The sequence below is a fragment of the Sparus aurata genome, chromosome 20, assembly GCF_900880675.1.
Source record: "Sparus aurata chromosome 20, fSpaAur1.1, whole genome shotgun sequence".
Classification (NCBI taxonomy): Eukaryota; Metazoa; Chordata; class Actinopteri; order Spariformes; family Sparidae; genus Sparus; species Sparus aurata.
In genome coordinates, this window is record NC_044206.1 from 14,420,399 (window position 1) to 14,445,588 (window position 25,190).

The window sequence follows — 25,190 nt, forward strand, 5'->3', positions numbered from 1 at the left end:
GATGCTGGTTGGATAATGACACAGTGTGACTGGTTTTCTGCACATACCAAGCCACTGTATTTACTATCAATATTATGGGTGAGACCAGAACACGGAATTAGAGTGTGCGTGTCCACCTGTGTGTGTGTGCTTGCGTGTATTGGTCCCACCCATTACCCGGCCCGCATGCACCACACACACACGTGGAGGCAGCTTTTAAGAGGTGGTGTTTATAAAGTCACGCTTTTTTGCCGTTCTGGGGTCAGACGCTTGTCACTGCTGTCGGCTTGCCGAGTGCCTGCAGGAGGTAAGTGTCACCTTTTCTGCTGCAGTAATGAATGGCATTCATGCAATATTACATGCAAACTGGTCATAACACTGCACATATGCTGTCATTGTCAGTCACTCAGCCGAATTTTTAAAGACAGCGTGCAGGATGCTCTGTTTAGTCTTAACTACAAGGCTTAGCCAACACTTTTGTCCCAGAATGCATTGAGGATTGGAGATTTCATGCCTTAAAAGCTAAGAGGGAAGTTTGAAAATGCACAAAGGAGGCTCTAAGCACTTCGCCTCATGGGGTGACAGTCAATTAACCAATTAATTGAACCAGCAAAAGAGTCATCATCAGGACACACACAGCAGGTCCAGTTTGATTTATAATGATTGTGTGTGCAAGCAATTTAGACGAAGAATGTGATGCTGCAACTTAAGGAAGGACACATAAATTATTGCAATGTGAAAGGAGAAATGTGCAAATAAAAACTTGTGTGTACAGTCTAATAACAGTTACAGTAATAGTTGTCTTCCCACATGCACATTGACAACAGTAAAAAGCAATTTTGTTATTTGCAAACTGGACGCACATATTGTAAATGTGTGATTATCCTTTAGTGTGCATGTGTGTTAAATGCAACCAATAAAGTCACAGATGTCATCCTGATGCAAATTGGGACAGGATTTTTTTTATTTTTTTTTTTTGCTTTTTAAAATTTTTAATTGTGCATATAAGATTGTGGTATGTGATGATTCAAATATGCACACAGACACACACACATACACACACACACACACACACACACACACGGATGGTTGACAGATGCCGTCTTGTCAGTCTAATCTGAATCTTCCACCCCTTTGCTCAGCTGTGTTTTGGAAATAAATCATCCTGTTGTTACAGACAACTTCAGAGCTGCAGTCCAAAATGAGCTGAAATAGACACTCTGGAGATCAGTCTTACATAAGAGCCTCCAATTACAGCCCGTGCAATTAATGTTTCTATTATTCACTCAACTTATTTGACTTTTGTACAAGCGGATGAACCTCTTTATTTATTCATTCTTATCTATTTACCCACACACACACCTTTATACAAAAGTCAATCCAGAGGTTAAATGGAGAACATGGTCTCAGTTATATCATATTGTTTATAATGTATCATTGTGTTATTGACAAAATATCAATGAAGTGTTGAAAGAACAAGATTCTAAATTGGGTCCACTGTGTCTGTTCCAGCTGCCTGGAACATCAGCAACAACACCAACCCCAGTGCAGAGTGTCAGGTAAGGGACACGAACACATACACACACACACACACACACACACACACACACACACTGTAAATCCACTCCAGACACACGACATGTATTGACAGTCCAAACACGTCCAGAGTGACCTGTCACACACGTCCACACCGGAAACTAGCAGTGGCCCAGAGCCTGGCGCCCGCTGCTCGTCAAGGCAGAACAAATGCTGTGTTTACCTTACAGACACACAGTGTCACCTGGACATCACCTTTACACCTTATCCTGATCCATATCCACACCGGTGCCACCGAGAAGATTATAGAAATGACAGCTGCGTCCTGATGCTGCAGGCTGCTGCGGTGGAAAACAACACCCAAAATATCATCAGTGTTATTGTCATGTAGTGAAGCATGAACGTGATTTTATCTGCTCCTGCTCTGAAGAGGGGACCGTACAGCAGGCAGAATTACACCTCTGTTGCGCTCTTTACCCACATGCAAAGCCTTTAACTAAAGGCAACAACCTCAGGAATATTCAGTGACTCACTTTGAGCAGCTTTTCCTGCCAATTCTTTCTTGTACTCTATGTGGGTTGATCCATTATTTTTTAATTCATAAAGGTTATGAATAATCTGTTTATTTCAATTCTGTCTCTGTTTCTCTCTGTTTTCCTTTGTTTATAATGAAGAAATTTTCTTTTCTTTTCTTTTCTTTTCTTTTCTTTTCTTTTCTTTTCTTTTTTCTTTCTTTCTTTCTTTCTTTCCTTTTTAGCTGATCTCATCAAATCGTCAATCAAAACACACGGAAGAGAAACAACACTGTCTTCCTTTCGAGAAATATCAAATTATAAATCAATCACTATTCATTTGAAATTCATAGCAAACACTTTCTGCATCCAGATATATCGATATAATAATATTTTTTGAATGTATCTCCTGCCTTTTCACAACTGTGCTGCTATTTATGAAGTTTATTATTATGATTTTTTATTAAAAACAACTGTAATATAATATTATTATTAGTAGTAGTAGTAGTATTGTTATCATTATTATTATTATTATGTATAATCATGTATCATCATCACGGTTATGACTTATGATTATTATTTGAGTGCATTTTTTCTGATAGTCTACTGTTGTAACTCTATGTTACTGCCATTGTTGGCAAGGTTTCCGTCGTTAAAGACATCTGTGATCTCACTGGTACTAACCTGGTTAGATAAATACAAATAATTCATCTGTATTACAAGGATTGATATGTTCCATAAACAAAACTGACATTAAATAAAATTACTTATTGAAGCTAACATGAGGCTCAAAAGTCTGCATTAGTCAGATCAAGACAGCGTCCACCATCGTTACAATCTTTAATATCTCAAATTTGCTCTTACTCGTACAAAAAAATGACTTTAAAGACATAATATGTACAGTTCCTGAATTAAAATGTCTACCTTTGTTATATGTTTTGTTAAGTTGCGTGCATACATAATCCAGAATGTTTCCAGCAGTGTTCAAACCAGAGAAATCAACATGTTTATTCGAGGTATCGCTGCGTTTCATTTGGTCGCCTCTCGCTATAACGTCCGGGAGCGAGGCAGAGAGTGAGGAGGGTAGAAACAAGACCAAAAGAAATCTAAATAAAAATGAAAAAACATTACCTCATGTTTGAACATTTGTGCCTGAGTCATGTCAGACAGATTTCGTCATCAGATCCCTCATAGTGGTTGTCTAATAGTTGTTTTCACCAGTAAGCCCTTAAGCTAACTTTTCCTTTAACCTTAAAAAAACTAATTAAAATAAAAGATACTTGTACTTTAAATTTCCCTTCTTATTCAGGTCAGATAGACACAAATCATTCAGAGATTTGCTTCCAAACTCTTCTCACACTGACTCACACTGACAGGGTAGGAAGTGGTCAGTGAAACCACAGTTGCTCACCACATGCTTGAGCAATGCTGGAGGGAGGCGCGGGTTTATTTCATCCACCTGCCCCGTTCAGATTGTCACTCTCAGTCTCGTAGACACAGGCATGTTGATATCCCACACTCATGTCCACATCCACCTGTTGTTTCCTCTGTGTGGCCTCAGAGCTGAAGGAGCTGATGAAGGACCAGAAGCAGGAGAGCTACTGGCAGGAGATGGGCCGATGGGGCGGCTACGAGGAGAGCATCGACCCTCAGTCCGGGATGTGGGCGTCCTCGCACATCTCCTACCTCACCTTCAGGAGCCTCATCCAGCTGCGGCGCACCATGAACCCAGGTCAGTGAGGAAAAACCAATGAAAACATCAGCATGTAAACATTTTCAGTACACTGAAGTACTGCACTTAAGTAGATTTTTAAGGTACTTCCACTTTACTTAAGTAGTTCATTTTTATGTTATGTAATATGACATGCACCTGACAGCTTTATTTACCTTGCAGATTCATATTTCTATTACAAGGTACAATCAACGAAAAACATTATGAGACATTATCGTACATACTAGTAGTATCTAAAGTAGTCACCTTCACTCCAACAGGTGTGACCATTTTGGACTGTGAAGAGCGGACCCTGGCCAGCATCGCCGAGAAGATGGTCAACGAGATGGTGAACAAGAGGGAGATCAGACCTGGAGACAAGGAAGGAGTGCTGAAATCTCTGCTTCAAAACCGCAGGTATCCTGTAAGACATCAGCCAATGATGACTCAAACATAACTGACCTACATTATGGCTATTAGCTGATGCAGTTGTTTAAAGCTGCGAGTGATGTCGCTCAGAGAAAGGGGAGCAGAACACATAGCTATTGTAGAGCTCGGACCCGTAATTATGCAACACGTTCTCTGACCACCAAAACACTTTCCCTCTGCTGAAGTCTTTATTAAAGGTGACCTGTGTGTACTGCAGTCATTTCAGGTCACTCTAAGGGGACGTTTACTGCACTGTCACTGTGAATGAAAACGTCATCAAACTAATTTAGATCAAAGAGTATGAAGCATTTAAGTTGTCTATTTTAATAAGATGTTTGATTCCTTTCTGAAGTAACTATTTGTAATTTGTTTTCTTTTGTCAAAGGCGCCCGAGTGCATATGTCCCCGCTTTTTTATTAACTAAATTAACTTTTAAATTGTATCCTGTGCAACAGTCTACATATTTTTACCACAGGTCTTTAGTTTGTACTAGATTGTATTAGATTGACCAGTGAAGAGCCCGTTCAAAACTTCGGCAGAGATGATCTGGTAATGTGAGGGGTATACAGTGCCAATCTTAAGCCTCTTGAACTGCTCACAGACTCATCGAGGCAGGCCCAATGACACCAAACATGATATTTTCAGATTAAAATCTGGATGATTACATCTGTACTTTGTGAGATGTACTTCACCAACCAATGAAAGAGACATCCAGAAGCAGCTGACGGTGCTATCCAACAATGATAAACATTCTAGTCCTTGAGGCTAAAGTAGCATGCGACTGTAGACGGTACATTAAATAAAATCTCACCTCCAGTTCTCACTGAAGAATAAAAAACTAGTGTTGACCACGTCTCCCCACTCATCCAGACTTATTTAACCTTTTGCTTTTGTTTTTTCTCACTTCAACACGTTACTACAGCAAGTTGTTGCACCTCACTCATCTCCATTTTGTTAATGTCTGCTTCCCCATGACATCACGTGAAACGTGTGAGGGCAGCTTCAGTCTGCAGAGCCATGAAACCACAATGCTGCTGCAGTACAGATCGGAAATCATATTTTCTATGGTTAGATTGACGGATTGGTGTTTTCTGGTGAAAACTAATTTCTGATTTTGGTTCTTTCACCTGAACACAAACACATTTTAAGATACTTTCTCTGAAATATATCAAAATAAGCTTTTGCATTCTGAGGAATGTCTTAGGTGACTCCTATTTGTGTTGTGAATATGAAGTTACAACCAGCAGGCAGTTAGCTTAGCTTAGCATAAAGACTGGAAAGAGGGAGAAACAGCTAACCTGGTAATAAATGTTACAATGTCTGCCTACCAGCATCAAATCTCAACAAATGAAAAGACCAGATGAAACTACAGACCAAGGAATCTTGTAAAACTATGAATTGTTGTTTTTGCACTTCCTGTTTTTGTTTGGATTAAGCAAGTGTTAATTAGTGAGCTTTAGAGGTGCTGGAAGGGAGATTCAGTTACTTTTGGACAGTTCCTGGCAAGCTGCTCCTCCCTGCTTTATGCTCAGATAAGCTAACACATTTATCATACAAACATAAGCTTGGCAATGACTTTCTTATTTCCAAAATAATCCAAAAGGGCCTCATCTCATGAAGCGTAAGAAAAAAATGCACCAGGCCCTTGTCTATCACCTGTTATCTATTATTTCAAATGATTGCAGTGAACAATTTGCATGTCTGTCATTGCTGCCTCTAACAAGAACAGCCAGTGACACATGCTGTTCTCTCCTTACAGCAAATCAGGTGACCCGGAGAGCCAAGCCCTGACTGACGGGGGGGACTTGAAGAAGTTTTCAGTCAAGGAAAGGGTAAGTTCTTACACGGAGGACATCACGATCCATCTGAATGACGTCAAAAGTTACAAATAAAGGAGGGGATGGGAAAGTTTGCTCACTGATGTTTGCTCTTTCAGGGGGATGAATCGGACCGTGTAGAGGCCTCTATGGTGCTCGTAGGTAAGCTACTGTTTGCATTGTTTTGACTAAGGAGTGTGTGTGTGTGTGTGTGTTTGTATGCCCATTTTCCCTTTGTGTACATGTGTGTTTTTTCTCCATTAACATAACCTATATCTTTGAACCAGGAGCCTTGGACTTTCTGGAAAAGCCCACGGTTACATTTGTGCGTCTGAAGGAGTCGGTGGTACTCGACTCGGCCTTGGAGGCTCCGGTGCCTGTGCGCTTTGTCTTCGTTCTGGTGGGCCCCAGCAAGACTGACATTGACTACCACGAGACTGGCCGTGCCATGTCTGCGCTTATGGCTGATAAAGTGAGTTATAGCTGAAGCTTTCTGTAGACTTAAAATGTGTGAAGTTCACCCGAAAAATTAGGATCCTTACTTTGATCATCATTACACTTGTCTCTTGACAAAAATTGTTTCTCTGACCTTGCTTCCTGACCCCCCCCCAGTCTGCACTTTTAACAACCCCTCCACTATTTTCATCCCAGGTCTTCAATAAGGCAGCTTTTCAGGCAAAGAGCGCCCGTGAGCTGATAGACGCTGTGGCAGACTTCATGGACTGCAGCATCGTCATCCCACCAACCGAGATCCAGAACGAAGCGGTGCTCACCTCACTTATTAGCTTTCAGCAGAAGCTGCTGCAGGACCGAGTCCAGGCCCCTGATCCCACGCCCTGCCTGGAATCCAAGCCTCGCAGGGGTGAGTGCAACTGTGATGCAACAGAAGCACAATTAACAGTTTCCTATTATCAAATCTTGTTTTCTTCCAGTCTCCACTTCTTCAGGGTCTTCACCTGAAGACCCTCTGTCCCGTACTGGCCGACCATTCGGCGGGATGCTTCGAGACATAAAGAGGCGTTACCAATACTACAAGAGTGACATGACAGATGCACTAAACTCCCAGGTTCTCGCTGCCGTCATCTTCATCTACTTCGCCGCCCTGTCTCCTGCCATCACCTTCGGAGGGCTGCTGGGTAATGTGTGCATATTTGTTTGCGTCTTTCTATTGCTGTTGTATGTGATAGATGTGATGATAACGCCTTCTACTTCGCCGCTACAGCTGATAAGGTGGAAAACATGATGGGCGTCCCTGAGCTCCTCATCTCCACCAGCATTCAGGGTATCATCTTCTGCTTCATAGCCGCTCAGCCTGTCCTGGTGATTGGTTTCTCTGGTCCTCTGCTGGTGTTTGAGGAGGCTTTCTTCGCAGTAAGTTATACCGCCGAATCACATCCGCATCTTTTTTTCATAGTCTTTTCAGATCCATATGAAACCCCTGAACTCATCCCATCTTTCCTTCATCCAGTTCTGCAAGTCTCAGGGCATTGAGTACATTGTGGGGAGAGTGTGGGTCGGAGTGTGGCTGGTCATCATTGTGGTGGTCATCGTGGCCTTTGAGGGCAGCTTCCTAGTGCGTTACATGTCCCGCTTCACCCAGGAAATCTTCTCCATCCTCATCTCCCTCATCTTCATCTATGAAACCTTTGCCAAGCTAGGGAGGGTAAATCCATCTCCATCCATTTCACACATTTCATTTAAAGGTCCCACATTGTGCCTCATTTTCAGATTCATGCTTTTATTTTGGATGCCTACTAGAAAATGTTTACATGCTTTAGTATTAAAACAAAAACATTATTTGAGCCCAATCTGCTCTGATTGGCCAGCTCTCACAAGCCTGAGCAGGCACCGTCCACCATGTATATGTATCAGCTCTGCTGGGGGGCGTGGTTGAGGGCAGTTACCGTACAATTGTGACATCACGGACTGTGTATGTTTCTCAGTGGACTGAGCTTTTAGACATCAAAATCAAATGTTCTACTATATGGGACCTTTAATATTTGTTTCTCACGGACAGATTATGATCAATCTTTATGTCTCCTGATTTCTCTTTAGATATTTAAGTCCCACCCGCTGATTCTGAACTACGACCATCTCAATTCAAGTATAGAAGATCCATGGCACCCAATAGTGGAAGAGACAGTCTTGTTTGACAATGCTACCGGCAACAAGACCGTCGAAATCATCACAATTAAGCCACCGTACCCCAACACTGCCCTGCTCTCCATGTGCCTCATGTTAGGCTGCTTCTTCATTGCTTACTTCCTGCGGCAGTTCAAGAACGGCACTTTTCTTCCCGGGAGGGTGAGTCGGCGGGGATCGTAGAGTCCATTTGCAGATTGTTTCAGTAAAGACCTCTTGCCCTGCAAAGAATGCACAAATTATTTTAAAATTTTCAAAGCTGTTTACTTTTATTTTATCTCAATTAGTTTTTTCTCTGATCTGTGTTTTCCAGGTCAGACGTTTGATCGGGGACTTTGGCGTGCCTATTTCCATTTTCCTCATGATCCTCGTGGACTACAACATTGAGGATACCTACACTCAGGTTGGTTCATGAGTCTCAGTCTCCAAGTCCAGTTTCTATGTGCTGATTCCGTGCACATTTCAGCTGAAATTCAAAAGGATGGCTTTGCATTTTTTAAATTCTGTTTCATTATGTAGAAATTCATGTTTTGTCCAATTAGCCGCACCAAAATCTGTTTCAATGTAGAAATGGACACCTGAATATTGTTAAGGACAGTTCTGAAAAATGATGAACCTGTCCATTAACCGATGCCTTTCCCTTTACAGAAACTAGTTGTTCCCAAAGGTCTGATGGTGTCCAACCCGGCCAAAAGAGGCTGGCTTATCAACCCCTTTGGAGAGCACCAGGCTTTCCCTGTGTGGCTGATGTTTGCATGCTGTGTCCCGGCTCTGCTTGTCTTCATTCTGATCTTTCTGGAGTCTCAGATCACAACGTGAGTCAACAGCAGCACCACTCACTTAAGTATCATTACACCTCGCGGCTTTAACCGAACTTGATTCACATGTTGCATCTGTTAACAGTCTGATTGTGAGTAAACCTGAGAGGAAGATGGTCAAAGGCTCTGGGTTCCACTTTGACTTGCTGGTTTTGGTTGGTATGGGAGGGCTCAGCGCAATATTTGGCGTGCCGTGGCTGAGTGCCGCCACGGTGCGATCTGTCACCCACGCCAACGCCCTCACCGTCATGAGCAAAGGACCAAAACCTGTAATTGAGAAGGTGATGGAGCAGAGGGTCAGTGGCATCCTGGTGGCACTGCTGGTTGGTAAGTACTTGAGAAATCTGCAGGTCTGACATTAAAGGTCACCTTCCGTTATCTGAATGTCTGCTTCTGTTTAGGTCTGTCAATCCTGATGGAGCCAATCCTGAAGATGATTCCCATGTCGGCCTTGTTTGGGATCTTTCTCTACATGGGAGTTACATCACTCAGTGGTATCCAGCTGTGGGATCGTATGCTGCTTCTGCTCATCCCTAAGAAATACCACCCAGATGAACCCTACGCCACCAGAGTAAGAGTCCTAAGAGACAACTGAAGGGTTTTATTTATAATTATATCGAATAATTGCAGTGCGTGTTAGGACTGTTGTCTCCATATACATTTATACAGTAACTGAGGTACTTGTACTTCATTTCAGTCTTTTCCCTTTATGCTACTTTATATTTATAGTCCATTACATCTCAGAGGGATATATTGTTTCTTTTTACTCTTCTTCATTTAATTAACAGCTTTAGTTTCTACTTACCTTGCAAATTAGGGCTTTTACATACAAAACATATAAAGACCTCATAAAATGTAATGCATTCTTATAAATTAAACAAATGTATTGTAGTATTCTACAAGTATTTTATCTCTATTGGATTATTTTCATAGTGCAGTATACTTCCTCTACCACTGTTGAGAAGTACCTGAATCATATTAAGCCACATGCTGTATGTTGGCCACTATCAAAGCCTCTAAATCTCATCAGAAACCCCAAAGTATCCGCGTGTCCAGTCATGTTTATGTGACTAATATTTCTACATGTTGATTGCAGGTGAAAACTGGACGGATGCACTTGTTCACGGCCATCCAGATAGTGTGCCTCGCACTTTTGTGGATTGTTAAGTCTAGTCCGGTATCCCTCGCACTTCCCTTCATACTCATCCTCACCATCCCTCTACGCATGTTAATGACCGGGCGTCTATTCACCGAACTTGAAATGAAATGTGTAAGTATTCGTGTCAGATCATTTTGATTAAGTAATCCAGATGTAAACGTGTCTCTAAGTTTTTGGATATCAGAGCCTGAAGAGGTATTTGGGATGTGTGTGAGAGATAAACACTCATTTTTCTGTGTCCCTTTCAGTTGGATGCCGACGACGCCAAAGTGACATTCGAGGAGGAGCCAGGGCAGGATGTATACTTTGAATCGCAGATGCCATTGTAAATGTCGTCTGCGACAGCTGCCAGCACCATTGTATTTTATCAAAAAATCTATTTATTTTTTATGAGGCTCAAATGAATGTTTCATCTACCTATGAGCACAAACATGTTTTGAGTATTTTTTCATGAGTAGTGCAGATATAAATTCTATCTTTATAGCAAAATACCATCTTGATCAAACTCCTGAAGAGTTTTAACAATCACTCAGGTAAACTCTTTGCCTCATGTTGTTTTGTCTCCTGTGCTTTAAACATCACTGAAGCTGGAAATTGTTGAGAAAAACATTAACATGTTTTTATAGAACAGAAAGAAATAAAAGACAGACTGTTTAAACATGCCAGTACTCTGAAATGAATAGACTGAATGCTGAGAGGAAAATACTGTAGCACTAAAAAAGCCAAAAATTGTATGTTTGTCCATGCAACCACACGTTGAATGTAATGCTGTAACATGTGCCACTTGAGTTATTGTTGTATTCTCTTGTTTGATGCAAGTTAAAATCCAAAATCTCAACTTAAATGATGTATAATTTATGATGCAATGATGCAAGAGATATTTTAGCAAGAATGATCAACCTGGTAACACAGCAGAGGAAAAGGAAAACACCACAATGCAGGGGGAGGAAGACAGTGACATTTTTACTATGTGTTACATTGCTGTCCTCTTGTCATCTCTCTATAAATAATAAAAACTACCTCCCAAAATATCCATCAACTTAGCTTTATTGAGTGTGGTTAGGGTTTGATTAGGATGAAGGAAAGAAGATCTTATTTCTTAATTTTCCTTAGTCCTCGTTGTACTGCTGGCACATTCATGAACAACATGCTTGCGCGACACCCCATAAAACACTGGGTCTCAACTTTGACCCCTAAATAAAATTAATCTTTACGTAGCATATCTATCTAATGTAAAATTGGAATACAATAATGTCCAGACAATGAAGGAATACGAAAGTGAAGAGATTAGGGTTTGGCATATTTTTTGATCATACTTTTTTTTTAAATATATAATGTGTTTTCTCTAAATATTCAAGAGTAAGTACCACGATTCAACACCCTCCGGCTCACAAGATGGCGCCATTAAACCTCAACTCTGCTCTATGAAGAAGAAAAAGAAGAAGAAGAAGAAGTCTTACCTCATTGGCTGTATTCCGTCTATTTTTGATGACGTTTGCATTTTCTCGTTCATGATTGGTTGCTCTCTCATCAGCCACCCGCCCACCACACATGGCGCCCCGGAGGGCTGTCGGTTCGCATGCTGTTGACTAAAAACTCAGCGGGTTTTGTGGCTCTTTTGTTCTGTTAATGAATATTATGGTCAGTACGGGAATTGATGAATAAAACGTTAGGTTAAATATCGCTCGGTCTTTGTTTATGATGTGTTGGCAAATAAACTGTAAGTGAGCTAAATAAGCTAGCTAACTAGCTAATGTTGCGTTTCCGATATACTCTCGCGAGTCCTGAAGTTCTGCCAGTTTTGCATCCAGCATAGTTATCACAAGACTTTTGCAGGAGACACGTTTTATCGGGAAAATGAGTGGAAATAGTGGTAGTGTTAGGGTTACAGAGCCTGAGGAATCTGGTGGGTACAATTTAATCAAAACTTTAATTCTTTGCTGCATTCTTTGTTTTTTTATTTATTGGTGTCTGATATTAAACGCCTTAAATCACAGGACTAACTGAAAAGGTAACTGGTAAAAAAAAAGGTAAAATGTATTTTCATTGACTGATTATTGGCCGTCTTTCCTGTCCTTACGCCCAATCTGTAAACCCAGATGAGTCCACAGACCTAGATGAGTCTATACCCATAGATGAGTCTACAGGGTGGACCAAGGAAAACCTCCAGAAGCTTCTCGCTGCAATGAAAACAAGCTACCCAGAGGAATACGGAGATATCGCGTACCCCACTGGACTGAAAGCTGTGGACTGGGAAAAGGTGGCTTTCCCCCCTTTTTCTCCTGAAGCATGCCAAAACAAGTGGAGAAAGATTTTTCATGAGGTGATCAACAACTTTAAACTCCTAAACTTTCATCTGTCAAAAAACATTTTCACCTTTTTAATCAAATTGTATGATATACTTTAGTCGATGGAGATGATACATTTGTCTTTAAAACAGTGAAATACAACATCCTGCTTCACTGTGAATTTGAATCCAGCACGCTGTTTATAACCATTCTGGTACCTTAATTCAGATATGACAGTCTAAGCTGAGGTCAGTTTTGACACAGTCAAGTATTCTCTTGTCACAAAGCACACACAAATCAAGAATTCCCAAATAAAAGTATTATTGCATGTTGGTATTGGTTAGAGATCAACCAATATGTTTGGGGGTTTTTTTTTTACAAGGATGATTATGTGTAATCAAGGAGACCGATTCATTTGCAGTAAAATAGCAAATATGGATGTCAAATTTTAGAACAGCTGGTCATGGAATATACACTCCTTGGACACACCTTCTCATTTAATGTTTTTTCTTTATTTTCATGACTATTTACATTGTAGATTCTCACTGAAGGCATCACAACTGAATGAACACATATGGACTTATTTAGTAAAAACAAAAAAGTGTCAAATAACTCAAAACATGTTTTATATTTTAGATTCATCAAAATAGCCACTCTTTGCTTTGATTACTGCTTTGCACACTCTTGGCCTTCTCTCGATGAGCTTCATGACGCAGTCACCTGAAATGGTTTTCCAACAGTCTTGAAGGAGTTCCCAGAGATGCTGAGCACTTGTTGGCCCTTTTGCCTTCACTCTGCGGTCCATCTCATCCCGAACCATCTCGATTGGGTTTAGGTCAGGTGACTGTGGAGGCCAGGTCATCTGGCGCAGCACTCCATCACTCTCCTTCTCGGTCAGATAGCCCTTACACAGCCTGGAGGTGTGTTTGGGGTCATTGTCCTGTTGAAAAATAAATGATGGTCCAACTAAACGCAAACTGGATGGGATGGCATGTCGCTGCAGGAGACTGTGGTAGCCATGCTGGTTCAGTGTGCCCTCAGTTTTGAATAAATCCCTAACAGTGTCACCAGGCCTGATTCGCGCAGTCTCCTGTGAACAGTTGACGTAGAGATGTGTCTGCTACTAGAACTCTGTGTGGCATTCATCTGGGCTCTAATCTGAGGTGCTGTTAACTTGGGATTTCTGAGGCTGGTGACTCGGATGAACTCATCCTCAGCAGCAGAGATGACTCTTGGTCTTCCTTTCCTGGGGCGGTCCTCACGTGAGCCAGTTTCGTCGTAGCGCTTTATGGGTTTTGCGACTGCACTTGTCAAAGTTTTTGCAATTTTCTGGGCTGACTGACCTTCAGTTCTTTTCTCTTTACTTAGCTGATTCTTGCCATAATATGAATTCTAACAGTTGTCAAATAGGGCTGTCAGCTGTGTACCAACCTGACTTCTGCACAACACAACTGATGGTCCCAACCCCATTAAGAAGGTAAGAAATTCAACAAATGAACCCTGACAAGGCACACCTGTGAAGTAAAAACCATTTCAGGTGACTACATCATGAAGCTCATTGAGAGAAGGCCAAGGGTTTGCAGCGCTTTCAACAAAGCAAAGGGTGGCCACTTTGAAGAATCTAAAATATGAAACATATTTAGAGTTATTTCACACTTTTTTGTCTACTATATAAGTCCATATGTGTTCATTCATAGTTTTGATGCCTTCAGTGAGAATCTACAATGTAAATAGTCATGAAAATCAAGAAGAAACATTAAATGAGAAGGCGTGTCCAAACTTTTCCCTGGTAGTATAACTTAACACAATTTGAGGTGCTTTTCTTGGCCATTTTTATTTTCTGCTACCTTATACTCAAACTCCACTACATTCATCTGACAACTTCCATTACTAACTGAACTTGTTCTGGCTCAGATGCGCAAGTTGCGGACCCTCGCAGAGCTCATCGATGAAGCTGAAGAATCCATTACCAATCTTGTCCTGAACAAGAAGGTAAGCACATCACAAAAAAGCTTAAAACATCTTCATGTTAACGGAGCAAAATTGCTGTCTACAAGGAATGAATAATTGCTTGAAATATTGGTGAAAATTACAAGATGTTCAATGTCCAATTTGCAAATCGCAGAAGCTACAGATTTTAATAAAGAATGTGATGAAACAGTATGATACTGTTGTGCTGCAGAGATGCCCTGCCCTACAAGTATTTTTCTCCAGATTTAAGAAAACATGATTTTAATAGTTTTTTCAGTGAAAATGAATGATGCATAAAGAAGAAATCACATTTTTAAATATCATGTCTGTCACTACAAATATCCAGCAAAACAACAACTCATCAGACCTGAAACAGTCCACAGCTATTGATGTTACTGCTTAGTCGCAGAGCATTGTGAGGAGTATTACTTTGTTGATCATTCATGCGCTCTGTGAGGCTATCACTTGCACCACCAAAAAAAAAAAAAATCACCACGACGGTCAGCCCTCCCGAATGAGACTACAGTGAACTTTCCACCAGAAAACAGCCTCTGTCCCTGCGAGTGACAGAGTCAGACAGCTTCCAGTTTACAGATGATGATTATATAATTTAGAGCATTATAACAGCATCCATATGATTATAAACTGTCGGCAGGTTTAGCTTGACAGGGGAAACACCTTGAAAACACACAGACGTCATCGCTGGCTTTCTGTGTGAATTACACAGTGGTTCATCTTGACACCGGCGCTGCTTGGCTCTATGTTAATGACCAATGGCGCAGAATTGGCAAATCGCCGCTGCGGTAAAATTGCGGCTTCGCTGTGTGAAAGGGGCTGGTGACACTCTTTTTTTCATCAAATGTCAAATGATGAATAACTGGCTTTTTCCAGGCTCGATATGTGGACCGTCTTGCAAGTGAAGAACACAAAAGACAGATGAAGGTGTTCAGGTAGTAAATTCATAAATGGGTCATTCCATAACAATTTACTCAGGATCCCCCAGTTCATGTGGTGGATTTTGTTGAAAGAAATTCAAGCTATTTTTTTCTCTTTCAGAAAACAACATCCTGTACTAGTCCAACAGAAGAAGAGCACCCCCCAGAAGAGGAAGAGAGTCTCTGCAGTCACCCCGAATGTAAGTCACACCAGCCTGTCCTGGTCATGAACTGTTTCTTATTTTTTAAGATAAACACCAATTAACATGATTATATTGTGATTTAATGTAGTTCATATAAGAGTAAATATTTAAAGGGTACATTTAACTACTGGCAGGGTTTCTTTAAATTGTTGTGTGACCTCTGTAAAGCAGGGTGAACAGCCTAAAGATGCAGCAGGCCTGCCTCCCAAGCCTCCTTGGTAAGAGACACACACACACACACACACACACACACACACACACACACACACACACACACACACACACTTGTTAATCAGCTGTTTGCATCTGTTTGACTGCTGTATTTTTTTGGATTAAGGTTTTATTGTGAAAGTTAATCTAAGATGATGAAGAATAATTGTCTCTGCCACCAGTTCAGAGGTTGATAAATGCAAAGTGTATTCTCATTGCAAAGTCAGCAGGTGGTGATGCTTTAAAAACTTAAATTTAGATCTTAAGGTTCCTCTTTCAAGTTTGTAACTTTTCTTTATTAGTTTCAACCACGGCAAGCGATATAAAAGCAGCAGGAAGCCTACTATGGACTTAAATAGTCTGCACTTTTTAGGATTTAGCTTCAGATACAACTAGGGCCCTCTCAAAACCTCCAATACTTATACCACCAGTGTTGCTCAGATACCATTGAAAATGCTGGATTGGGTTTCTCCAAGACCATGCAATTTATATAGCCCCAAAAATGTTCCCAGCTGCAAGGGAGCATTTCTGCTCCTTGTACACAAATTTGGTCCTGTGAGCATGAGATGAGCATGTGCTTGAACCTCCACGCTCCCAACTGCTCAACACTCGGTCGCTTGCCACCTTGACCTTTCAGACTTTTGAGGTGGGGACAGTAGCTGATGTCTCCTTTTTGTTCATATCTCTCATTAGACTCCTAATAACAGTAATGGCAAAGTATATGTTGTGGGTAAATAATGACTGCAAATTTGACAGCTTGTGTTGTGCCCCCACCCCCGGTGTCGAAGCTTGAATATTTTGTGGTAATTCCTCCAAAAATGGTATTCGGGACAACCTTAGAATGCGCTAAACCAAGCGAGCAGTTAATTCACTGACAGCTGAGTGTGTGTCTCTGTCTTTCACCAGCAATGGCTATAGCATATTTTGCCAAGAGCAATTGCCGACGATGGCGGGCATCTCAAGTCGTACTTACATGAGTGTGTGGGCTGAACGGTGGAAAGGTTTGACTAAGAGAGAAAAGGATGCGTACAGCATACAGCACACTAAGGTAATGGCACACACACAGAGACTGTTTATAAAGAAAGAGCTACAAACAACATCTGAAATCAAGATCATCTTATAGGTTAACAGCACAAATTAACACTGATGATTCATTGCAGTTGCAGAGGAAGTACATGAAAGCGCTTAATGAATATGTAAAGGTGAGTATGTTACAAGACTGTAGGTGCAGCATTGAGCTGATGCTGACAGACTTTTTATGATGGTGTTTATGTTCCTCAGTCTTTCAGTGAGGAGGAGAAACAGAGATTACTAAATGAACATGGCATCAAAGTCGCTATGGTGAGAAAGTAACACATTTGGGGAACTTTTATTTAATTTGATTCAAACTATTCCAGCTTTCAGTTCTTTTTTTCTGTCTCTACTTCACTGTGTCAAATATTAACAGCATGTTATTGATCTCTTCTTTGAAAAATATATATTTTTTTATCAATATGCAGGTCAATAAACGAAGTCCTCTTACAAAGAGACTTCCAGGAGAGCCCAAGATGCCATCTCGGTGAGCAAGTCATCACACAACATTTGTGCTTTTACTAAACCCAGGATTATTTTGGACTCGATTAATCATAAAAAACAAATACAAAATGAACTTGTAATGATAATAATTGTTAGTTGCCGGCTTAAAAATCTTGCAACACATTAAATCCACAGTTGACTATCTGAAGACAAACTACTGACTGAACTTTCTCTTTACTCGCAGATCTGGTAATGTAATTTTCTGTCAAGATCAGATGGAACTTATGAGGGAGGAATTGCCAAATGCAAGGGAGCGCTTCAGAAAGGTCAACCAAATGTGGAAGGAGCTCTCAAACGAGGAGAAGTTTCAATACAAAGAGAAAGTAAATAAAAAACTTAAAAAGTACTCGAAGAAGCTCCAAAAGTGGTTGAAGGTATAAAGAAATCCTCTTCTTCCCATTTTTCTTTTTAAACTCTACACCATTGTAATTTAAAACTGAAAGGTGTTTAAAATCTGACACATTTTACATTCTTCAGACATTAACACAAGAGGACCAGGACAACTACTGGGAACGTAACCCCACTGTAAGCATCTGCAAAACATTCAGGTTCCCCTTTGTTTCTTTCCTTTAACCTTATATTCTCATATTGTTTTTCTTACATTTGTAATATACCTATTTTTGCAGAAACGTCAATATCTGAATCCCAACAGCCTCAAGAGGAAAAGTTCAAAAAGTGAAATCGTGTACAGACCATCAGTAAGTTGAAGTGTTCATATAGCAAGCAAGCAATACAATACAGTCATCTTACACATACATTTATGATGTGATGAGAACAGCGGTTAGCTAAAATGATTTGACTACTTTTTTCATTTACTAGATTCATGCTAAGTGATATGTAGTCCATTGTACAAAGTCAGTAAAGTCGTGTTGTGGGGTAACTGCATAATTTATGTCCAAAAGAACTACCAGGAATCAGTCACAGCAACATAAATACTTATGTTCATGATGCATTGATTGAAAAAAGAAAATACTGTACATGCTGCACACCTGTAACCCTGCTGGGCTCAAAAGCTCTATTTTCAGTCCTACATGTATTATTATGGCAAACAGGATTCAGAAGATGAAGAAATTGAGGTCAGCAACCGTGATGAACCAAAGAACAACTTGGAAGAGGTCTGAATACTAAAACAATTTTCTTTTGATTTCTACAACTATGCACATACCAGTTTTAAATCTCAACTGTTGGTCCACAGGAGGAGGAGGAGGAGGAAGATGAAGATGACAAAGAGGATGTCGTCATGTTTGACATCTATTAGATGTTAATGAGACGGACAGTAGATCAGCACACACACACACACACACACACACACACACACACACACACACACACACACACACACACACACACATACATCAAGTTCAGAGCTGGATTCTGGAATTGAGATGATGGACAATCACTCCGGTGGCTGACCTTAACCTAGTTAAAGACATTTTTTAGAAATTTCTAAATAAAAAATGTTTAAGTCCTGTGATAAGACCTTCGTTATGTTTGAATGCTGTGTTTTCATTCAAATTATGACGCAGCAAAACTGGGATCTATTTTATAATGTGCCACTGGAATGATGTTTGTAATGCACATACACAAGTGTGGTGTTGATAGGAGCCTCCAAACGGATTAATATGACCTTTAACACAACATAATGCATCTGACGACATCTATAAGTCACCCTTGTGAAGAGAGAGTGCGAAAACACTGTACTGTATCATCACTCCTCTATTTTATTTTACTTGAGACAACAATTTACGAATTTACCAACTGCTTTTTTTTTAAATTGTTTTAATTCATCTTTTTTTATCGTCTCCAACAATTGTACATTCGATTGGTACATCCCAGAAAAGAAGGGATCTTTCTAATAAAGTTATTTAAAGATGTGAATCATTTTGTGTTGTCTTGTGCTGAAGGAACAAAGATATGGAAGCCCATTTCTGCCAGGTAAAGAAAATTTTAAAAGATTTCCTTAGTCATACTCATCACATGAGTCAGAAATCATGGGGGGGAAGTTGTTACTCTGAGTGCCATATAATAGGCAACTGTGCTGGAGTGTCCTTACAGAGTCCAGTTGGCCACAATATAACATTAAGAATAAGCATGACCAGGATGACAATGGTAATTATGAGATGATCAATAATAATTATGGGATAGAAAGCTGGAATTATATGATAAAAAGTCTATTATAGTATACATTTTAAAAAAACTGAAATGAGTCAAATGTATTAAATCAATCACATCTTGTTATGATAATGAATTTTGTAATTTCAACTTAGATCTTATAATTATAACTTTAAATTTCACAATTTTTACTTTTTTATTTAATTATTCTGCCTGTGAGATCATATTTTGTCTACTCTCTTTTCTTTTTGTCTGAATCGGGCTTCTATACTAACCAGACCAAGTTCTTCTTAAACAAATACTTTGGTTTAAAATGACCACTTCAAGGCCAAACAAAAGGCCAGTTTAACCCCTGATTGCACGGGGGGGGGTTGACACGCAGTCACATGCTGTCCCGGGTTAAAGAAGCCCTGCTGGAGCTGACTGAGAGCAGAAGCCCGGCACTGCTGCAAAGGAAGCGCTCGGTGGAAACCCGTGCGTCGATCGATTGCTCCTGTCTGATCTCTGTGATGTAAAGATGGATGCCTGCCGAAATAGGTAAATAAAAACAATTAGCGATTTGCTTGGCCGTGATTGCGGCGTTTCTCGCGGATTGGCTGTATATCTGGACACAGGGGTGTTTTTTGTCGCCTTCGGGGTCTGTACGAGGGGTTGAGAGGCGAACAGCCGCAGTGCAGCAGCGGTGTTGGGTTCGCGGACGAGCCTCGCTGTAACTCGAATGTAATAATTCAGCCCATTCAGTCACCTACAAATGCGTTAACATTGTCTGTATTGACTCAACCTAGCCTCTACCTTTGACATGTTTAGCTCTTAGCTTTAGCCGTAGCTAACCTGGAGGTCTGGTGAGGAGGATACTCTCTCTTGTAACCTTCCTGGCATGTTGAGTTCCTCCAGCCTATTGATAGCCACGCTCTTTGTTTTCTTCACCAAAGCTTTTGGCTAAGCTACTCTCATTAGACAGCAAAGCTCGGAGCGCCAGGCTGCTGTTTTTAAAAAGCGAGCTAACGCCATGTTCTTGGGTTTTTGTGTTATTGGCAGGTTATAAACGTGGGAAGCGTCTTTCCCCCCCGGCAGTGTTCAACGTGCAGTTGTGAGTAGCTGCATCACATTCAGAGAGGCGTCAAGTGTCCGCCGCACATTTACATTCATTTGGATAAACGGGACCGTGGTGCCGCTGTTTGGCTAACTGTGTGCTCTCCCTCCTGCTGCAGCACTGTTGTTTTGGCCGATGCTTGCTGCGCTACAGCATGACCACAGCAGTGTCGGCTCATCTGGTAGTTCTGGCAAATGAAAATGGAGGAGGTTTCAATGTCCAGCCTGGACAACAGCAAGCTGGAGGTAACATCAGAGCAAGGCCACAGGAAGATAACAGTACAAATGGCTTTGGGGAGTGCATATTGTATCTGCAGACAAGAGGGCTGACTGTCTCCTTGTTTCCCCCCCTTCCCTGCCAGGGCCTAGCTCAGGACATCCTGTCTGACCTGGTGGAGGATGCATGCCTGGGTCTTTGCTTCGAGGTCCACCGGGCCGTCAAGCAGGGCTATTTTTTCCTGGATGACACGGACCAAGAAAGCATGAGGGACTTTGGTGAGCGCTGGGTCTTTTCTGTCTCTCTAGTGAAACAAAGCAGCCAACACTTCATTACCTCAGGGTAGTGTCAAATCAAATCAAATCATCTGTCCGTTCAGTGACACCAGATGATAGAAAAGGGCACATCCAGGCCATAAGATCTCTGTAAACCAAGACTCCCTAACTGTTGCCCCCACCATTTTCCAGAAATTGTGGACCAGCCGGGCTTGGATGTGTTTGGCCAGGTGTACAACCAGTGGAAAAACAAGGAGTGTGTGTGTCCCAACTGCAGCCGAAGCATTGCTGCGTCACGCTTTGCCCCTCACCTGGAGAAATGCCTGGGGATGGGACGCAACAGCAGCCGCATAGCCAACCGCAGGTATGAGAGGAAAGCGGCTCAAACCCACAAATCCCCTAAAGCAATTTAAGCTCAAAGCGTATTTGCTTCGCTAAATTGGATCTGGACTCTTTCTTTGTCCTGTTAGATCATAAAAATGCATCCTGGGACTAAGATTATAGTGCACATATACAGTGCCCGTGCCGAGGAGGTGTAATCATACTCTCTAGCTTGATATTTACTGAAGACGAGATGATCCCCTCCCACGTTTTTCACAGCATAAATGTTGCAAAATGTGAAAGCAATCTTAGAAAATAGTCTGAGGTCAGATTGCATTTGTTTTATACTCCAACTGTTGTTTGCAGTGAGTAATGCTGAGTCATCGTGCATGTGTGTCATGCCTTATTCTTCCCTCTTATACAGAATAGTCACCGGCAACAACACCAACAACAAGTCGGAGAGTGACCAAGAGGATAACGACGACGTCAATGATAATGACTGGTCTTACGGGGCAGAAAAGAAAGGTGATGTAGTGATGCTACTTTATTTTTTTAACCTCTTTGTAGTGACACTGAATATTCGCCTTTATCAAATGAAGTTCACCATAACTTAGATTAATGTAATCTGAAACTGTATGTCTCTCTTTTACAGCCAAGAAAAGGAAATCTGATAAGGTACTTCATGTTTTCATTTCACAAACCTGAACGATTATTATAACAATCTTAGGGAGCATTAAACATTTTCATTATCCCCCATCACTTATTATTCTGTTTTTCTGTGTCTGATTTGTGCACTTAACTCAAAATATGCTTTCTTTTTCCACTTCAGAATCCAAACTCGCCCAGAAGATCCAAATCATTCAAGCATAAGAACAGTAAGTGGAAATGAGTGCTTAAAGCTCCAGTGTGAAGGATCAACCTCGTAGCGAAGTTGTAGATGGAGACCAACTGAATACCCCTAAACTAGTCTGACTTGTCGGATGTAGACTGTTATTATACGCCAGCCAGTCGCCTCCCTTCTGCTAACTGCATGTTAGTGTTTTCAAAATGCTCTTCGCTCCCGGAAAACGGCAACCTTCCCGCTGAAAATGTAAAGTTAAGCTAACGCTAACCTGGTTGCTAACAGTTTAAACAAGCTAGCAGCTGTTGCTTTTTTTTTTACTTTTGCGGGGATTCAGTCATTTTAGTTCCAGGCCTCACCTCCACCACACCTTCAAATACTCCACCAAAACAATTTTCCCCCTGACACTATTTTTGCAGGGGCACTGTTACAGCATCCTGGGCTTTGCGCCGCCCAAGATGATTGTGATTGGTTCAAAGAAATACAAGCAAGCCAGAGCATTTCTGTGCAACCTGATCTTTCTGTCGAGACGGGTCAGGCTGTGCAAGACTACCCAACCTCTCACCCTACCCAACAGTTGCCACAAAAAAAAAGAAAAACTACTGTAAACACTTGATGGTGCAACATGGCGGACTCTGTGAAAGAGGACCCGCTCTCTGTGAGTATTATGTAACATGTATGCCAATAGAGAACCAAAGAATTCTACACACTGCACCTTTAAACGTGTTGATGTCTTCTCTTCAGTTTCTACTGTGTGTACGTTAAATTCTTGTCACTGTTCAGTTTTAAGTCTTAGAACAAATCAAAAACATTCCAGATTTTTTTATACTGTCATGCGTGTGTTAATGTTATGTATGAGGCATGTAAACACTAAATACACAGTAAATATTACAGCATTTAAAATGTATGGTAAAATACTGAGTCTGAAGTATGTATATTTTTTCCCATGTGTCAAAAGGTGGCCAGCCTGCATTGGCTTACAAGACACTGCAAATGTAAAAAAACAAACAAAACAAAAAAAAAAGATAAGTAACATGAAAATATAATGAGGGTGAAAAGTTATTATCGTTGATCCGCATACATGACAAACACAGTTGAACCAAATGTGAACACAGTCCCGCTGCTTAGACATTACAGCTTAAGCACATCCGAGCACTGAGTGTGCCTGTATCCCATCAGACATAAAACATCCTCCTACGTTGTTGGTAGGCAGGATGTTATGATATTATTAGCTTTTTTTATGACACATACTTACACTTACAGTTGAGTTAATAAAGTTCGCCCAAAAATGAAAACTGAGTCATAACCTACTCACCCCCATGCGGATGGAAAGCTGAGTGAATTTTCATTGTCCAACAAAAATTTCTGGAGCTTCACAACAAAACAGCGTTGCAGTATTCTCTTAAACACCTGAAGTAGAAAGGGACTTAAAATGCTAAGAAACAACTGAAAAGAAAACAAATTATGGCTCCATACAACTTGACCGGCATAATTCAGGTCTCTTAAAGACTTGGATATCCATCTGCTTCCCTTATGCTGTGCATTGTTTAGAGAAACGATGAAACAAATGAAATACTCTGGCAAGGTAAATCTCTGACATCCAGCGTCCTCTTTATCCCCACAGACATGATGGGTCCCAGACGTCGCATGGACAACCAGGAAAGCCCGCGCATGCTGATGAAAGACGAGGCATTCCCTCAATAACACACTCGGCCACAAACACACATTCTTCTCCCATCCAGTGTGCACGCACGCACAGATAGGCACACACACACGGGAAGACCAATAACACTTCACCCCCTGGTTGTTTATGTTGTGAAATCGATGGACGTCGATGTTATAGGTGACATTTATGGCGTTTTGCTGCTCCGCCGAAGCAGTCCAGACCTCCCACTGTATACTTGACAGTTTGTTTGTTTTTCTCTCACAAAATCATCGTACCAACACTCATTTTATTGTGATTAATTTTGTTTCCGAAGTTTTTTTTGCTGGAGTCCAAAATAATGATTTTCACCATATACGATTTCACTGCACAGAGTTAGATTCTGGCTGAGCAGAGGCAGCTGTGTGAAGAGTGACAGTGTGCACGTACAGTATGTTGTTTCTTTAAAATACAGACATGATTAGCCATTAGGTGTACCTATATTTCCTCACCTTTTTAAAATCTCGTTCTTTGAAGAAAAAAAAAACAATAATGTCAAAGACAATCATTACTAATGGTTTGTCTTTTTGTTTTCACATTCACTGTCAGGCTCATAGTTCTCCAGTTGAATTACAATGTGTGTGTGTGTGTGTGTGTGTGTGTGTGTGTGTGTGTGTGTGTGTGTGTGTGTGTGTGTGTGTGTGTGTGTGTGTGTGTGTGTGTGTGTGTGTGTGTGTGTGTGTGTGTGGTTTGTCATTCACCTGTGGAAACTTGTTATGAAAATGTTCAGTCAATTGTACAAGCAGGTATTTGCTGCAGAAAGCAGGTTTGTTTTGTTTCATTTTGGTGGATATATCGGCTTGTTTTCTAGCATTCAAAAATGTCTTTGTATCATGTGTTTACATTGTAAAAGGGTTACATATATCCTTGGTGTGAAGTGATAGTGTAAATATTCCAATAGTTGAATTGCTGCTATCATGGCTCAGTTTGTTTCATCTGTCTAGCATAATAAATGATTTGTTACCTGTCGTTATGCCTCGTCTTCGCCTGGAACCTTTGAGGGTTTTTGATTGGAGTGCAAGAAACAACTCTCAAGTAGCTTTGAGGAAACACCAAATGACCAACAGGGGAGGCTGTTGATCAAATGAAGAGGGGTGGAGATGATTCAGTTATGAATATTCTTAGGATGAGAAAGATATTTCCTTGCAAATGTTTTTTCTTATCAGTAATGTGCTGCTGTGGATCTTATTATCAGGAAATTGAGAGACGCAAACACAACATAGTTCTTATCAAAGCGTCCTGCCTGGAGTCCTCAGAGATGACACTTAATGCTGCCTTCATTTGCTGCTCCTATACACCGACATCTGAGCGCTGACAGGGCTGCATGTTTCAGTGAGCAGGGCTG

The 25,190-nt window shown here is 41.0% G+C and overlaps 3 protein-coding genes across 7 annotated transcripts; all 3 read left to right on the forward strand.

The window, feature by feature from the left end:
* Positions 1–241: 241 nt before the first annotated feature.
* Positions 242–11,126, forward strand: slc4a1b (solute carrier family 4 member 1b (Diego blood group)). The gene is made up of 18 exons (XM_030401275.1): positions 242–286; positions 1,492–1,538; positions 3,589–3,759; positions 4,020–4,155; positions 5,927–5,999; positions 6,104–6,146; positions 6,272–6,456; positions 6,636–6,846; positions 6,917–7,120; positions 7,207–7,355; positions 7,453–7,647; positions 8,040–8,288; positions 8,440–8,529; positions 8,775–8,941; positions 9,030–9,271; positions 9,346–9,515; positions 10,041–10,214; positions 10,352–11,126. The coding sequence occupies exons 3-18, from the start codon at positions 3,603–3,605 to the stop codon at positions 10,430–10,432; spliced, it is 2,526 nt and encodes an 841-aa protein (XP_030257135.1). The 5' UTR covers positions 242–286; positions 1,492–1,538; positions 3,589–3,602; the 3' UTR covers positions 10,433–11,126.
* A 496-nt stretch (positions 11,127–11,622) lies between these two features.
* On the forward strand, positions 11,623–19,163 carry LOC115571724 (nucleolar transcription factor 1-like). Of its 3 annotated transcripts, none has more exons than XM_030401279.1 (15): positions 11,623–11,744; positions 12,203–12,426; positions 14,306–14,383; positions 15,254–15,312; positions 15,419–15,497; positions 15,669–15,718; positions 16,617–16,758; positions 16,871–16,912; positions 16,992–17,051; positions 17,210–17,268; positions 17,470–17,659; positions 17,763–17,810; positions 17,912–17,983; positions 18,338–18,400; positions 18,481–19,163. In XM_030401279.1, exons 2-15 carry the CDS (start codon positions 12,289–12,291, stop codon positions 18,541–18,543), a joined length of 1,143 nt encoding a protein of 380 aa, XP_030257139.1. In that variant the 5' UTR covers positions 11,623–11,744; positions 12,203–12,288; the 3' UTR covers positions 18,544–19,163. The 3 variants fall into 3 exon arrangements, with proteins under 3 accessions (XP_030257139.1, XP_030257137.1, XP_030257138.1); XM_030401277.1 differs by having other exon boundaries at positions 11,625–12,009; XM_030401278.1 differs by having other exon boundaries at positions 11,625–12,009; positions 15,672–15,718.
* A 544-nt stretch (positions 19,164–19,707) lies between these two features.
* On the forward strand, positions 19,708–24,814 carry atxn7l3b (ataxin 7 like 3b). 3 transcript variants are annotated; one of them, XM_030401252.1, is made up of 10 exons: positions 19,708–19,934; positions 20,436–20,487; positions 20,609–20,735; positions 20,852–20,984; positions 21,174–21,345; positions 21,727–21,827; positions 21,955–21,977; positions 22,132–22,177; positions 22,563–22,801; positions 23,768–24,814. In XM_030401252.1, exons 3-9 carry the CDS (start codon positions 20,685–20,687, stop codon positions 22,757–22,759), a joined length of 723 nt encoding a protein of 240 aa, XP_030257112.1. In that variant the 5' UTR covers positions 19,708–19,934; positions 20,436–20,487; positions 20,609–20,684; the 3' UTR covers positions 22,760–22,801; positions 23,768–24,814. The 3 variants fall into 3 exon arrangements, with proteins under 3 accessions (XP_030257112.1, XP_030257115.1, XP_030257114.1); XM_030401254.1 differs by lacking the exon at positions 19,708–19,934 and adding an exon at positions 19,960–20,117; XM_030401255.1 differs by lacking the exon at positions 22,563–22,801 and having other exon boundaries at positions 19,733–19,934.
* Positions 24,815–25,190: the final 376 nt, after the last annotated feature.

Excerpts from the sequence above, each read along its gene's own strand:
- atxn7l3b (XM_030401252.1), top strand. The coding sequence starts at position 20,685 with ATGAAAATGGAGGAGGTTTCAATGTCCAGCCTGGACAACAGCAAGCTG. Across the intron at positions 20,985-21,173 it reads AGAAAGCATGAGGGACTTTG|AAATTGTGGACCAGCCGGGC; the intron begins GTGAGCGCTGGG and ends ACCATTTTCCAG. Across the intron at positions 21,346-21,726 it reads AGCCGCATAGCCAACCGCAG|AATAGTCACCGGCAACAACA; the intron begins GTATGAGAGGAA and ends CCTCTTATACAG.
- LOC115571724 (XM_030401277.1), top strand. The coding sequence starts at position 11,961 with ATGAGTGGAAATAGTGGTAGTGTTAGGGTTACAGAGCCTGAGGAATCT. Across the intron at positions 17,660-17,762 it reads AGCTCCAAAAGTGGTTGAAG|ACATTAACACAAGAGGACCA; the intron begins GTATAAAGAAAT and ends TACATTCTTCAG. Across the intron at positions 17,984-18,337 it reads AAATCGTGTACAGACCATCA|GATTCAGAAGATGAAGAAAT; the intron begins GTAAGTTGAAGT and ends TATGGCAAACAG.
- slc4a1b (XM_030401275.1), top strand. The coding sequence starts at position 3,603 with ATGAAGGACCAGAAGCAGGAGAGCTACTGGCAGGAGATGGGCCGATGG. Across the intron at positions 3,760-4,019 it reads GCGGCGCACCATGAACCCAG|GTGTGACCATTTTGGACTGT; the intron begins GTCAGTGAGGAA and ends TCACTCCAACAG. Across the intron at positions 6,847-6,916 it reads GGAATCCAAGCCTCGCAGGG|TCTCCACTTCTTCAGGGTCT; the intron begins GTGAGTGCAACT and ends GTTTTCTTCCAG.